Source organism: Pleurodeles waltl, chromosome 4_2, assembly GCF_031143425.1.
Source record: "Pleurodeles waltl isolate 20211129_DDA chromosome 4_2, aPleWal1.hap1.20221129, whole genome shotgun sequence".
In the NCBI taxonomy this organism is placed as follows: Eukaryota; Metazoa; Chordata; class Amphibia; order Caudata; family Salamandridae; genus Pleurodeles; species Pleurodeles waltl.
Genome location: NC_090443.1, coordinates 361,149,963 through 361,165,160, shown reverse-complemented (window position 1 = coordinate 361,165,160; position 15,198 = coordinate 361,149,963). Strand labels below are relative to the sequence as shown.

Here is a 15,198-nt window from a genome sequence, read left to right as displayed (position 1 = left end):
ACTTCTTCTATTTTACCATATTGCCAATGAACATTTTTTTGCAAAACCCTGAACTACCCAAAATGTATCTATATTAACTTAAGAATACCAACAAAGGCCAAACAAGCTGAGGCATTGTCAAATTTCAGGCAGCTCTATCAAAAGATGCCAACGTTATTAATAAATCAAAATTATTTTAACAAATCGTGAAATGTCTGCACCAGGTCTAATTGCCTGCAACACTTTATGCAATGCAATGCCATTTAATGTCGATCTAGTAAAACAGTGCCACAGCAGTAATGAAATGAGAATTGTAATACACCCCCCCACACCCTCTCAACGGCACCCTCCCCCCTCTATGGTAGACACAAAATTTAACATACCACCAGCAAACTAATCCTTCAGTCTCTACCAGGCTTATTAACACTCGATTATCCTACTTATTAAATGCCCTTTCTTGATGAAGTGGCATACATTTCAAAAAAGCTCGACAAACTCAGCCAAATTTCATGCATATTCGTCAAACAGTGCCAAAGTTATATTACAAAGCAAATGGACTGACAAATTATACAAAAGTGTTTCCCCATCAAGCCCACCCAGCAACCTTTCCAAACACTAAAAACTCACGGACTGACAAATTCACACCAAATCAACAAAAGCACGCTTTCGGAGTTACGTTCTACATTCACACCAGATTTGGTGTAAATCAATTTAGTGGTTTTGGCTGCAGGTGTATGCACAGTTTCCTATGGGAGTTAAGATGGGAGAACACATCTTCTCAGACACCCCTCACATTTTATTACGAAACGTAACTGCACAAAATGTAGCATGGCAGACCTTAGCGAACAATGGTAAACCAGTGCCAAATCTGGCAGATTTGTTGATGGAGGACATAGTTAAAGACAAATCAAAAAATGCCTTTTCTATTGAAAGTGCGCCTGACCCATACTTAATCAATTGCAATTTTATATTACACATTGGCAGGAGTATATATGCAGAAACTTTTTTTTCTCTTTTCTATACCACCGATGGGTGGGAAGGGGCCATGACTAAAAGATGTGAAGCCTTGAGAGAGACACGGTGCTCCATCCTCAACAATGGTAATAAATAGCATATTATACTGTGCACATATGCATCCAGGGCTTAATGACGTCTAGGATGTCATTTGAAACGTCAGTGATGTGCCTCAACATGTCATGAGTAATGTAATATGAGAGGTCATAAGCAGCACATGACTGGGGTGCAAGTTATAGTTAGTTTTCTAAACTAGAACTGGTGAATTTCACTCGTTTAGGTCGTGTGGGCAAATGCACCATACCACAGGTATGCAACAAATGCCTAATAATTAATTGTTCAGCCAGTGCTTTTACTTATACATAAAATAAAATAAAAATACAACAGAAAGTGACTTAATTATGCACATACTACTTAATAGTATGCATTAATTTACAAGGAGGCAGGTGGAAATACCTATGGTGACACTATTGTTACAGTCTACACCCATAGGGAGCCCTGATCCCTAAGGTTATGATAAAACCCCAAGCCCCACCCACCCCACTATCTAATATTCATTTGATCGTGCAATGACTCAACCTAGTGAAGATGAATAAAACACTTCCATGATCTTTATAAAGAAATATACATATTAAGACATACAAAGCATCTTTTTTTGTCTTAGTCAAAAAGGCATTCCAATTTCAATAATACACAAACAGACATAGAGGGAAAGTAAGAGAATACAGATTAAAGACATTGGAAACGTTTCAGAGTCTAAATAAGAATCATGCCCATACAAATGGTAAAAACAGAGCATACGTCACAAGGAAAAAAATAATTTTTCAAACACTAGATAATCATGACCAAAATGTACGGTGTCCTAGTACATACTGACAGGTTTAAGGATTCAGACTACCAAGAATGATGGCAATAAACTTGGATAAAACCAAAAAATATTGCTTAAGAAAACCTCTTAATTGCATTCAGTTAAAAATAAAAAATAAAAATTTAAAAAAAGGGTTGGATCAGTAGAGAGATTCCAAAAATAAATCCTACAGCTTTCTGTGAGATATTGACCACATAGAACTTACTGTCTGATCCTGTCATTATTGGGTCCGAATTTTGGGCCAGACGGTCCTCTCCTTAAAGAGTGAGAAAGGCAAAGTAAAATTAAAGTCAAGTGATGGCACAAAGTACTTCCAACAATCAAACCATTCCTAGCACCCATCAATCTATGTGGGTAGTTGGAAAAATGTGGAGATAGTAAGCTCTGAAAGTTCCCCAATATATTTTTTATAACTTTTTTTCAAGACAACGGCTCAACCAACACTACTACATAAATTAGTCCAATGGCATAAATATCATATGATTGCTAGAACGCCCGTTTTTGGTTTCAACAAGGAAATCTACTACCTTGAAATATCGTGCAGAGGGAGCAGGAGGGGTAAAGGAGCCTTTGCTGAGCAAAAGTCTGGTTCCCAAATTAATGTTTACTGCTCAGCAGTCCAGAATATCTCAGTCTGAACACTGTGGTGAATGCCGGGAGTTTGGGGGATGCAAACTACTCACAAAGAGAAAGCAATAGTCTTTGAAATACACAAACAAGTATGTCTAACACAACTGGACAAGCTCAAAACTACACAAATTGGATAAGTAACTGAACATACACAAAAAGACCACATATGAACGTGATCTGGCATTTGTTAACACAACAGTGACCAGCGCGCAACACCCACAAGAACTACCTCGGACAGCCGGAAAAGACTTGCATACTTACAAGAAAAAATCCTCCTCTTCATCAGAATCTTCCTCAAGTAGATTTCTCTGTCATTAAAAAGAGAAAATAAACATTTAGATTCCCCTTCATACCATGCTTGTAATTAACAGAGGAAAGACTCCATGTGGTAGCGTACTATGCCATAAATGTCCAAACCAACAAAATCAACTGTACTTTCAGATAAAATCACAACTTTTTTGCACTAAATGGAGATAGCAAAGATATTATATCAGACATTTTCTTCATTTCATTTTTTTTTTTTTTAACCTTTTGGTGCAGTCCTGGGAGAGTCTTCTGCTGCCATCGCACATATTCTAGTTTTTCTAAGATTCTAATCATGGCGTATTTTAAGCATAAGATAACAGCCTCAACTATTCCTACCGTTAAAAGTTCAGTTTTAACCCCTTTTACTTGTTTTATAACAGAGTTGCTCTTTTGTTGGCCTTCCTGTTTATTGACCACAGTAACTGAAAAATGAACTTTAGGCAATTATTTCCTCGATATATTGCTGTGCTGGAGAGGGCATCAAGATTAAACTCACCCTTTCACTCTTCACCGATCCTGTGACCTCATCGTCATTCAGGTGGCGTTTGAACTTGGGAGGCATTGTAGCCTCCCGTGACAGAATGCCCTTGGTGATGTAAGGAGGGTAAACTCTGCCTGCGGAAGAGTAAAAGACAGTAAGGTTAGAGTATTGCAGGTCCACCCTTCCTCTCCGATAACCTCCAGTGATAAATACTTTACCATTCTTCTAGTAGCCAATTTCAAACTAAAATCACCATCTCTATTTCAATATTATCCAACAACATTTCTAGTACTGATACATTATCAGTTTTCATGATTCTCTACTGCGATTTATTCCTCCGACTACAATATGTCTCATCCACTGTAGCAAGTCTGTATGCGGGAGATGGCGTGAATGTGCCATGCTGAGTGTGACATTCCTCTTTCCTAGTTGCTTGAGTGAACTACGCTGTGAAAGTAACTGACAGCATCATTTACAGCACTGGCCATTGACAGAAATGAGTTGTCAATGTCTGTGAAAAGGCCGATATCTTCCTGGTGCTGATGGGGGTGGGGTGGGTTTGAGGGAAGCATAACAATGTTTCTTTAATAGAAGTAAAAGAAAAAAATATGGGATTAAAAGAAGGCATATGCAAACTAACTCCTAGGATTCCAGCTATAGGGACCCAATATTATTCTGTTTGTAGTGTACAGTAGGCCCACAGTAGATATGAATGAACCCTATCCACAGTTCTAAAAGGTGAGCATCAGGTTCTTACCTCAGTAGGTCTTTGGGTAGACAACAGTGAAAAACAAAAATACAATCATGACACATAAGTCAAAGTTTTAGGAACGTTGGAAGTTCCAAAGAGTTATCAGTGGTTTTATTCACCAACTCAGCTCACATGGTTAGTGTTCCCAAAACACCAGTTATCATGGTTTGGGCACCTTAGCAGTCACTGCAAGGGTGCAGAGGTCATGTTGCTAGGAGGGTGAGAGGCACCCAATCTTTCATGATTTTACTGTGCTGCCAATGAGCCGCTGATAGCTGGAGAGCAGAAAAAGCAAATTCCAGGGTAACCAATCATGCATTACAACCGTCTTTGTCGAAGGTAGAGTCCTTGATAGCCAAAAGGAGGACATTCATCAACTTGGCGAACCCTTAAAGCTGACACGTCATGGATGACTGGAAAATAAAAGACACTGGATCCAACCGGGGAGTGCACTAAAGTGTTGCTCCTGGGGCTTTGCACTGTAGCAAATTCAGAAATATGGCTATGTCGCACACCAACATTTACCACAGAAGCTTCAGAAGTAGTCGAGGCCACTTAATATACCAATATAGGCCTCCTAATCCCAAACATTTACTTGTAAGCGCGATCAATACGAACACGTCACTCTGCATCTCTTGCACGGTTAGCACTAGACAAAGAGCTCTCATCATCTCTAAACCTCCAAGCTGCACAAGTACTACAAAAGCCTTTTTCATCACCAGCACTTATGTCAGCAAGTAAGCAGACCCATCCTAATTCCGCAATGCAAATAAAGCCTAGAATGTGAGTCTCTATATCCTTAAAAGGGGATTCTCTAGAGACAGAACAAACTCATTCATAACCATTAACCCAAAAGCCCTCAACAAAATCATCTCTCCCCCTCAAGTTTATTTTAGTCACACGGTGCTATAAATTAGCACAAGAAACACAGATACAGGTATTTAGCCCAAACAGTGTTCATTCTAAACCCATAAAGACCTTTATGGCGTCAATGTCAGATTTGACAAAATGGTCTTCTCCACCCCTAACACTGTTAGCAGTACAGACATCACACAGCTCTTTCCCCAGAGCAGGATTCGTTTTATAGATCCTTTGAGAAAATCTTCATCCTTTACAGCTTTAGTTATATACACAAGCAACTGCTTGGCTTGTATGGTCTATTGTAGCAAATTCTTTCAGGACTCAAAAGATCAGTTTAAAAAGATAGATATCAACATGACCGCTCATTTCTCAAAACATGAGCCCCTGTAATTCACTACTAAGGTTTGCCCAATGCATATATCAGCAGACACAAGGCCTGAAATGAGTGCACGAGAATTAAGCAAAGAGAGTTGAGCAGTCTACGGTGGTCATATAACTACAGATACCAGGGAGGCCCTCCATGAGCTCCCTTGAAGAGCCAAATAACCAGACCTCCATTCTGTCCCTGAGCCCTTCCTAAAGTGGAGTTTCATTAGCCTGTTAAATAATTGTGACAGAGCACTATAATTTTAGGCAGAAAGGTGAAGGAAACAAGGCGCACTGTCCTTGTTTTACATTTCTGCCATTGTAGTTCACCGTCCTTGCCCCCATTTTGAGCTACTACCAAATCAGTCACCCTTCTGTCCTTTATTTCATCAGAAACATTTCACACGTGATTAGCAAACGGTCACCACCATTTACCAACATTCTATTCACCCTCTCAGTGGATGGGGAAGTCCCTGCTCTTACATGTCCACCTTGCTGGTTGGCAAACGGTGGGTGGTAAACTTCTATCAGCACTCCAAGGATCTTGTCTGAGCCTGGAAGAGTGTCTGTCTTGCCAATATTCTGGCCTTGTGACCTCATAAAAGAGCTGGTACAATGGGCCAACAATCACAGCAAACCCAGTAAAGGCCAAGAGCTGAGACTTAACAGGGGCCTCTTAATGCCTCAAGAAAAGGGAAGAGACATTTGCTACATATCAAACAGATGGAGCCAGACAATCATCTGTACAACTGATGCACAAGTCACTCAAAATCTGTTTGGCTGGCAAAGGGAAAGCAGGATTTACTGGGCCCCAATAACGGTGGTTGGTGCCATTTACCACAAATGTCCCAGGGCCATTTCTATTAAAGAATACCAAACTGGGACAAATACTCCCCTACTGCATCAACTCTCAAGATAGAAAGCAGCCAAAGATGTCTCAGGAAGGTAGTATCTGGAGTAGAAACTCAGAACTCAGTCACACAATAAACAGTTATTGTCCAGCCCAGAGCTTCTCTTTTTAGTGAAGAGATGTACTTCAACCACACCAAAAAGTAATACAGTACAAAAAGGAAGAAGGAGCACTACAGGGATGTCCACAATGGGATCTATGAGGTTCAAAACACAGAATATTAAGGGTTGGATTACAAGTCTGGAGGTCACAAGACCGCCAAAATCGAGGTGGGGGCCCGACAGCCACAGCTGTGTTAGTCTGACCACACATTACAAGGTTGGCAGGAGGACTCGCCAGCAGACCGCCGTCTCCGCCAGGATTCAAGATCCCAATGGGTCAGCGGAGGTCTTGGTTGTAATCAGTCAGCACTGAACTCAGTGTCACCTGGCTGATTACAACCTTGCATTCCACCAGCCTTTTCATGGGTGTTACCCCACCATGAAAAGACTGGCTGAGAGCAAGTGCCCCCCCCCCAGCACCAGTGGAATGCGCACTGTCTGGTTTGCAGACAGTGCGCATTCCAAGGATGCTGGTCTGCCCCCACCGTGGTACGAGATAGCACTCAGCTCCCTTTAAGGAGTCAAGTGCTACCTCGTGGAACTGTTCCTGCCGGTCTGACCAGCGGGAATGCTCTATTTGAAGGTTTCCACCGGTCAGCCAGGTCCGACCGGTAGAAATCTTGTAATAGGGCAGGAGCGCCACAGCCATGGCGTCCTCCCCACAAGTTTGGAAGTCCCGCGTCGGGACCACCAAATTCGTACTTGGTCCCCATGTCTTAGAGCCAGCACATGTGCAAGCCTACTATGGCAACAGTGGAAAACCTTTCCTGCAATTGGTTATCAAGGCAGTTTGGATATTATTTGCAGATAGCACTTCAAGTCCTACCAAAACGTGACGTTTAGTCTATCTCACAGTCAAGGTCTCTCAGAAGATGGATTTACCTGGTTGTTGCATGCACTCAGATCTTAGACCATTAGTGTGCAGCTGTTATTCTCACACAGAAAGTAGATGTGCTTGGGGTTACTGGGTCTCAACTATGCAGCCCAGTCTCTGCATCGCCCAGTAAAGCATTAGTTAAGGCACATTACTCCAGCTCCTGCAGAGGGGAACCCTCTTCCTACTGTAGAGGTTGGTGTGAGGTCTTCTGGTACAGTAAAAACAAAGACAGCACAGTTCCTCCATTTTTGACTGTGGTGGTCAGGAGACTCACTAGTGACAAACCCAATCTTCAAACAAGTAAGGAGGTCGAGAGACTGTACTCTCATACTCTCTGACAAACATGATTCTTCTTTGCAGCTCCTCTCCTGGTCTCACTAGCTGGGCTTTTCCTGCTTGGGCAGACAGAATTCTGCTGGATAAGGGACTCTCCTTCGTCCTTCCAGAAAGAAGGTGGTTTTCCATGTATCAAGCAGATCTACAGCCTCTCCAATAAGACGTCAGTGTGAAATCTGCATGTCTATGTTCCACGCCTCTAGGAGACTGGCTAACAGCGATACCAGCCATGGTTCACTGCAGCTCTGTGAGTACCCCCATTCTTGAGCAAAGCAGGTTAAACCTGGAAACAAGTGGGGGGAGGTCTGGGGGTATCACTTTTACACAGTTTGAAAACTGCAGGACGTTGATCCATAGTCTACAATTCAGGAGCTGTTTTTCCTGAGAGGAGGGGTGGGGGTGGGGGAGAATGGTGTTCCTTTTCATAATTTTACTCTCTTTCTGCAGTGCAGACAGCTCTGTGTGTAAGCTAATGGCTCACAGCGGGTAGTGATGGTGCTGCTCCAAGCACAAGCCCAATCATGGCAGCTAAGTGCACAGCTTCACACACAGTCTGCATAGACTGGCTGCTCATCGTAAGACAAGAGGCCCAGCCCCTGCCTATAAACTTTCACCTCTGAGTCTCCTGAATCACCCACATTTTCTACCACTACCGAAGTGTCAGTGTTCAGAAAAAACTAAAATCGGTAATCCACTGCTAAATAGGGCACATCAACTTTCTAAGGGGGTGCGCCAACCACAATATCATTACTCCCTGGTTGTACATTTGCATTAGACAGCATTGTTGTGACCCTTCAGTATTCCGCCATTGGCCCCGACTGCATTGTATCATACTTTTTCTACAGTAATGGGGTCACTAGAACATGTATCCTTTCCTAACAAGGCCTGGGTTCTTGATGTGCACAACATCACCTACAGAAACAGAAACCCTAGTTAGCATGTTTTCTATTGTTGTATTATAGTCTTTGCTTTTCCTGAAATTCTCCAAATCTTTTTTTGTGGACAGCTTTTGAACTGTTTTCATACCCCTTTTGTTTAAGCCACTGAACATCGAAGCGGGAAACACAGATGTTGGTTTGCACCACCTTAATTCAAAGAGTGACACCCTAGTCACCGAATGAGGTTTGGTACAATAAAATCACTACATGCACCTGATCAATTACACATCCATTACTTTTGGCCCACTTAATACAGTCTGTCAAACCCCTGTTCATTGTCTCAATAAGGCAATTTGGTTGTGGATGATAGAAAGAGCTCTAAAGATGCTTTGCATCAGAATCAGCCAGCTAACTATGCATAGCTTAACCAACAAACTGGACACAGTTGTCCAAAACTAGTAACTCTGGGAACCCTTCTCTCGAAAATATATTGCTTACTCTTAGAAATTCAGCAGCTTTTATTTTTCTGCATGAGTTCAGATGCGAAGTGCACTTCTGGCCATTTATTATAAAAGTACATCTGTACAAAGTCATAACGGTATTGTGAAGACAGAAGTGAAATGGACCCACCATATCTATCCCTACATCATTCCACAGTCTAGAAGGAAACTATGGAATTTAAAAGGCGGTGAACTCACCTTAAGGTTTTTTTTCTCCAAATGGTTACAAATTATACATTTGTTAAATAAAATGTAAACTGTATATAGAAGGTCACCAAAAAAATGCTTCTAACCCTTTACTTAGGGACAGTGGACCCTCGGATCTTCATGGGCAAGATGATTCAGACCTTTTCGAATGTTGGAAGGAGGTATTTGTTTTTCTTCCCTCAACACAACACTATCTTCCACTGTTCATTAATTTGCGGTAATACCAAGTGGATGAAGACCTGAATGTACAATTCTCTCTTTATGCCATGCTTCATTTATGAAGATCTTTACGTTCTTGAGAGCGTCACTGCACTTACTAGCATTCATCCATTCCTCTTCTGAGCAAGCACTAGTCTGAAAGATGTCATCTATAGCAATGAAACAATTTTCTACATCATCTTCCTCTAAAAGTGGTCTCTTTCGCTGACAGGAAGTCCAGAAAGGAAGTCTGCTCCAAGGGTGCCAATACCAGAAATGTGTTTTGTCTCAGAACTGTAATGTAACATCTTAGTGGTTAGTCTGGTTATGCGAAGGGTGGCATTCTTAAATTCTGACATTTAATATATATAGACCAAAGGCATGGGACTAGTTTGGGGAGTAAATTCTCTGTCAAAAAACAAAGCAATGAAATGTTTCTGTAGTCCAGAAACATGCTAAGGACTCCTTTTCAGTGACAGAATAGTGTAATTGTGAGTCAGTTAGAGCTCCTGACGCAAAGCAACCAGTTGCATTTGCACATTAGTATTTGGAGTAAGAATCGCACAATCTGCATAGTCGCCTTGCATCTATTGTGATAATGCACTGATAACTGGGATCATAAGACTAGAGGGCTCTAGCATTAGCAATTCACACTTTCATATAGTCAAAGGTTTTTCGACGTCCATCAGACAAAACAAGGACTGATTCTTTTAGTATGCTAGAAAGAATTAATTTTTAGCAGCATATCTAGGAACGAATTTGGAGTAGAACTCACAAAGCACTATAAACGAGAGTAATCTACTACTGACTTCACCAAACCAGGCCTGTGCATTATTCCATTTTGGGGATTAACATAACCCAAAAACGTCAATGGTCTACCCACCCAAAATTCACATTTTCTTTTTATTAAAAAAAAATAAAAAACTGCTGCTCTCAGAAAAATCTTGAGAACCTTGTGTAAGAGTCACAGTTCAGTAAATTACCTGCATGTACTAAGACAGCATATTGAAAGACAACATCACCATCAATTTTCCCTTAAGGATGAAACACGATTCTCTGGAAGACTGACGCTGTTGATGCCAGTCTGAAAGGCATGCAACAATATTAGAAGGAGGCCAGGGAAGAGATGAAAGCAGTGAAATGTCTGGAAGGTTCCGCCAATTCCATTCGGTGGCAAATTGAAGCCATGTGCATTTTCGAAAACTACCCTCACCCCAGGTTTACCTAATAGGTCACTTATTTTTTGGGGATAATGGAGTTGGCCCAAATGTCTTTGTTTAAACTAAGTCCACACATATCCTCATTCCACTTGCGGGCTACCACTAAAGGTGACAACCATCAAAAAGATTCAATAACACCCTTTTCTTGCTATGACCTCAACCCCTTATCCAAGTTACGCATTAAGCTAAAGGGTATGATGACACATACTGTGTTTCACAGGTGTTGCCCTTTCTTTAACCTTAAGTCCCTTAACTCTGACACAATTGTATCCTGAATTCTGTGTCCCTTAAACTCAAGTACTTCCCCAATAAAAGCACAGCAATTATATTTTCCCACCTTCATACGACATGGGGACCAGTCAGGGAGAAACAACTTTTGATTAATCCACTTCCCAGAAGTAGTCATTGTGATCCTTGCACAAGATTCAACCAACTTTCACCACCTAATACAATATCAACATAAGGATCAATACACTTTGTCTCCTTCATCACACCACCTCAAAAGCCCATCACAACCATCTTAGAATGGATGGAATCCTTTAGTCAGTTTCCTGAACAATGCCTGCAACATTCTACTAAGCACTGCAGGAACTTTGACACTTTTGCAAAAGGCCCAAACTTTTAGCAAATCCTACAAAGGACAGTTCTAGCTGGGCATGATTTTCCACCTTTTACATATGACGCTTTTCCACTATTAAAAAAAATAGGTTTGGATTTTTTCTTTGAGGTTGAATTGATACTATGTACTACTGCGCTGCATCCTTGTGGGATTCATTTAATTCTCTTAATGAAATTTGTGAAAAGCTCAATGCTCTTCCTCCACTCTCATGACCTCTTCTAATGTAGGGTTGCCCGTGGTTAGCAACTTTTGTTGTGTGTTTGTCATAACCACGTCCAATGAACTGATCCTTACAAAAACGGAGCCCAAAGTGACCCTTCGCTTTACGCCCCTAACTGCCCTGTCAGAAAATCCTTGCAGAAAGCACTTTATCAACAAAGATTAAAAATTAAGCCACTGCCACCAGAGTGCAGTCATACAAAAGCAGCACCTGCTTGCTTGAGAACATGCAACCCCCAGTGTTGCACAAGGGTAGACGAAGAAGGTAGGAGTAACTTCCATTTGTTCATGTTAGGGGTGGAATCGCCTCAGCATATGCTTCCTAACGAAACAACCTCTGTGCCGGTTTTTTTCTAGCACCACCTCTGTAATCTCACTCAGCTGCAAACATTTAATTGGCGTGAAGGACCAACTCACAGCTAAACACAACACCACAGGAATATCCCTGCATCAAACACACAAAAGTTGATATGAGAAATGCTTGCAAATAGTCTAACTCACTGGAAACCACTCTGGGAAGCATTCAAGGCCATCATTTTGTAAACCACTGTATCACTCTAAACAGAGCCTACCTGTATGGAAATCGGTTCTGACCCTGCTCCTCATAGGAAAAGTCCATCTCAACTGCAAGGCAGGGCACCCTACAGAAGGGAACACAAGCAAACCTCAAACAGGTTTGACCTCATTAAACCTGATCAATGAGGAACAGCTGGGATCCTATAGCACAGTCAGCAAGGGCCTCATGTCGGGGCATAGCCTTGGCCACTTAAGGCATTACATCAAACACACAAAAGATACAAAATGGTGCTATAGCATTTTGTCCAAACCCTTCTTGTGATCATTAAGATACACTGTTCGGTTGAATAAATACAAAAAAAGCAAAATTCCAACATCAGCCAGGGACATTCATACTTGGATCTCTTCTGAATCAGACTACTTTTCTTTAAGCTCTGGACACTTAATGCAGCCTGGCATGATTTTTGACACTGCTGGCAGTCAATTGTAAGATAGCATCACTCAATCTGTGACTTTACTGATGCCAATACGTACTTCCTACACTCAATGTCTGCAGCACCTCTGCAGAATAAAACTCAGCTACGTACTCCTACAAAGTTCAAAAGAGGCAGAGCATAGCCGTATGTATTCGTAATCTCATGGGTGTTCCATCTGATGAGATCATGCCTTTAAATGCAGTTCAGAGGGGAAACAAAAAAAAAAGTTAGGTCTGCAATGATGTGGTCAGTACTGAATATGTGGTGGTGCTGTCTCTTGGTCTCTCTACTGGGTAGATGCAGCCAAATCAGATCACGATCTGTATTAAAATGCTCCGTTTTCTCAACATGTGCCATCAACGAAAACAGTTAATTAGGCTTGGCTCTTGAGCAGTGATAACCTGCATCCAGTAATGGCTCTTTGCGACTATGGATTATGTCATCAGTATGCAGGCAGCCAATTCCTTGGAAAAAATTAAAAGTCACCTGTGTCGATTAGAACCACCATATTAAAGCCCTTTATTGATTTCTGGTACAAGGTTGAGAGTTTAAAGCCCAAGCTTGTTACCATTCTCTTCAATGGATTGGCAGTGTGCATTTATTCTTCATTTCCGTTTCACCAATGGGGCACACACAAGAACACATTTAGTAGCCTATATATATGCTCAACACCGCTGCCTAAGCATTTATTCCCATCTATTGACTAGAAGCTTCTCCAGTCGGTTGCCTCCTTTCCTTCAGATAACGCAGAGATTCCCTCCTAAACAAGTTTCCCTGGGCAATATTACAGTAAGTGCCACAAGAGTGCAAGGGGTACTTGCACACTCGTCTTGCTCAAAACTCCAATCTGCCTTTCACTAATGTGCCGTCGTCAGGGGATAGTGCATACTGTTAGGGTACACTGTTTGGTGGGTATATGGCATACCCAGTTAAAAAGTGTGCTGTGGTGCAAAACCCTATTAGTAATATGGCCCTGCATTCTGAATCTCAACCTCAAGAAACCTCAATTATCTAAAGCCTTTTCAGGCCATTATTAATGAAGTAACAGAACTGGATAATGTTGCCACAAGAAACGACCAAAGCTAACTTTGTGTGTGAGTGTGTGGGGGGGGGGTAGAGATATCTTCAAATATTTGATTACACGGAAAGGGGAAGTGTCCATTTATTTTATTTCTGTAACTACAGACACCTTCATTATGAGATCTTAACGAAAGATGGATAGGATTACTTAAAGTTCATCTATACTTTAGAGCAAGGCTACTGTCCTTCAGTAGAGTGAATTCTCAGGGTGCTGCTAGTTCCAGCATTATCAGAGGGGTAACAGAAAACAGCTAATCTACAGGACATTGTTGTGCTGTCAATGGGTGGGTCAATAATGTGAGGACTGTTGCGGACACTTGGTTATGCAGACTCTCTTCCATTGGTTTTCTTTTGCTTTTAAAAATAGTACTAATTCTCAACAATAATTGTGACAGTACTAGCCCTCACAATGACAGCACACCATCACCAAAATGAAAAGCACACAATCATCACCTCAGACATCAGTTCTGTGAACAGACTTAACAACTGGATACACTTAATAAAAGCAGATGGCAGCAAATGTTTCCTCATTAACTGAACAAAGTATTTTTTAAGGATCTCTCATAACTATATTAAGGCTCCGAGACTATGCTGACCACACCCACATTGAAGTCTAAAGTGGAGCACCATATTGTGGTCATTGATTGCCTAGTTTAACAGATACTTACCAAGTTCTGAAAAAACACACGTCCTCCAGTTCTCTGTATTGGTGAAGAGTACAGATTCAGTTCTACGCTCCAATTCAACAGGAAAGATCCCAGACGTACTCAAGGTTTTCCTGAAACAAATGTTAGAACACTAAATATTAGTGGTACATGTGAAGGACTCAAACTATTACAAACCATGCATGGTCTCACTTTCCTCCCAACTGGAGTAGGATGCAGGAGGTGGACAGATGCAATTCTAGAACCAGAATCTTAACAAGGTACAATCTACATCTTTTATCTTTCCCTCCCACCATTGCCCCACTCTCTTACATTTGTTCTTTTGAGTAACTAGGACAGAGGGCAAGTAATAGACAGAACTCTAGATTCACCTTAAATTATCAGCCTCAACTGCAGCTAGTGCACCTTCATTTTTCATCCAGTAATGTTGATTGCTTTTAGCATGGTAAGTACACATTAAAGAGCATGGTCGGAATACCGTCAGTGTCTATTTAAACATCATTGATCTGCCCTTGAAGTCCTGCAATGTTTGCTTAAAGGCTTTAGATGTGTTTATTCAAACAAAATGCTGGCTTAGCAAGATCTACATGAGCGACAGCAGTGCGCTTTACACCGATGCACTCTTGTCAATTTAACTGCTTTTTCAAATAATAAGTTGGTCTGATGTAAAAGTTCCACGTGTTCCTGAGGTTTTCAGAAAGAACGGTATTTTTAAACTGCCACATTATTCAAGCCATGTACATTCCATAAATTGCTAATAACATTTAATTTAATTCTTTATTTCCTTAAAAAATCTGGTGTTAGTCTTTATTTGGCGGCTAAAGAATCCAACCATCTAAGACCACTCATTAGGTCGAGCGCAAGCGGTCAACCTCATTTATACCTTTGGAATGCTTGTTATGGCTTAAATCGATTTCATTTGTTGGTTGCAAAGTCCTTTAAATATTCTTGCTCGCTGGTGGTCAGATCTGCCTTTGTCTGTTTCAGAGCAGTGGCCAACTACTGTATTATTCTACTTTGGTATATTTATCTGTTGCTGTGACAGACTTTGTTTATTTCTCTGTTACTGCCTTTCCACTGTGGGTGTTTTAGGCTGGTAGCTGCCTGTTTTATTGCAGCATTCCTTTCCTCCCACTTCCT

At 41.3% G+C, this 15,198-nt stretch overlaps 1 protein-coding gene across 1 annotated transcript in view; it reads right to left on the bottom strand.

The window, feature by feature from the left end:
* VAMP4 (vesicle associated membrane protein 4) overlaps positions 1-15,198 on the bottom strand; it is a 111,671-nt gene that overhangs the window by 74,812 nt on the left and 21,661 nt on the right. Inside the window, exons 2-5 of the mRNA XM_069231444.1 lie at positions 14,062-14,171; positions 3,294-3,412; positions 2,753-2,799; positions 2,067-2,117 (exon numbers count right to left, since the gene is read on the bottom strand). Of these exons, the coding sequence (XP_069087545.1) occupies positions 2,067-2,117; positions 2,753-2,799; positions 3,294-3,359 (164 nt within the window). The 5' untranslated portion in view covers positions 3,360-3,412; positions 14,062-14,171. The remainder of the gene's footprint in view (positions 1-2,066; positions 2,118-2,752; positions 2,800-3,293; positions 3,413-14,061; positions 14,172-15,198) is intronic.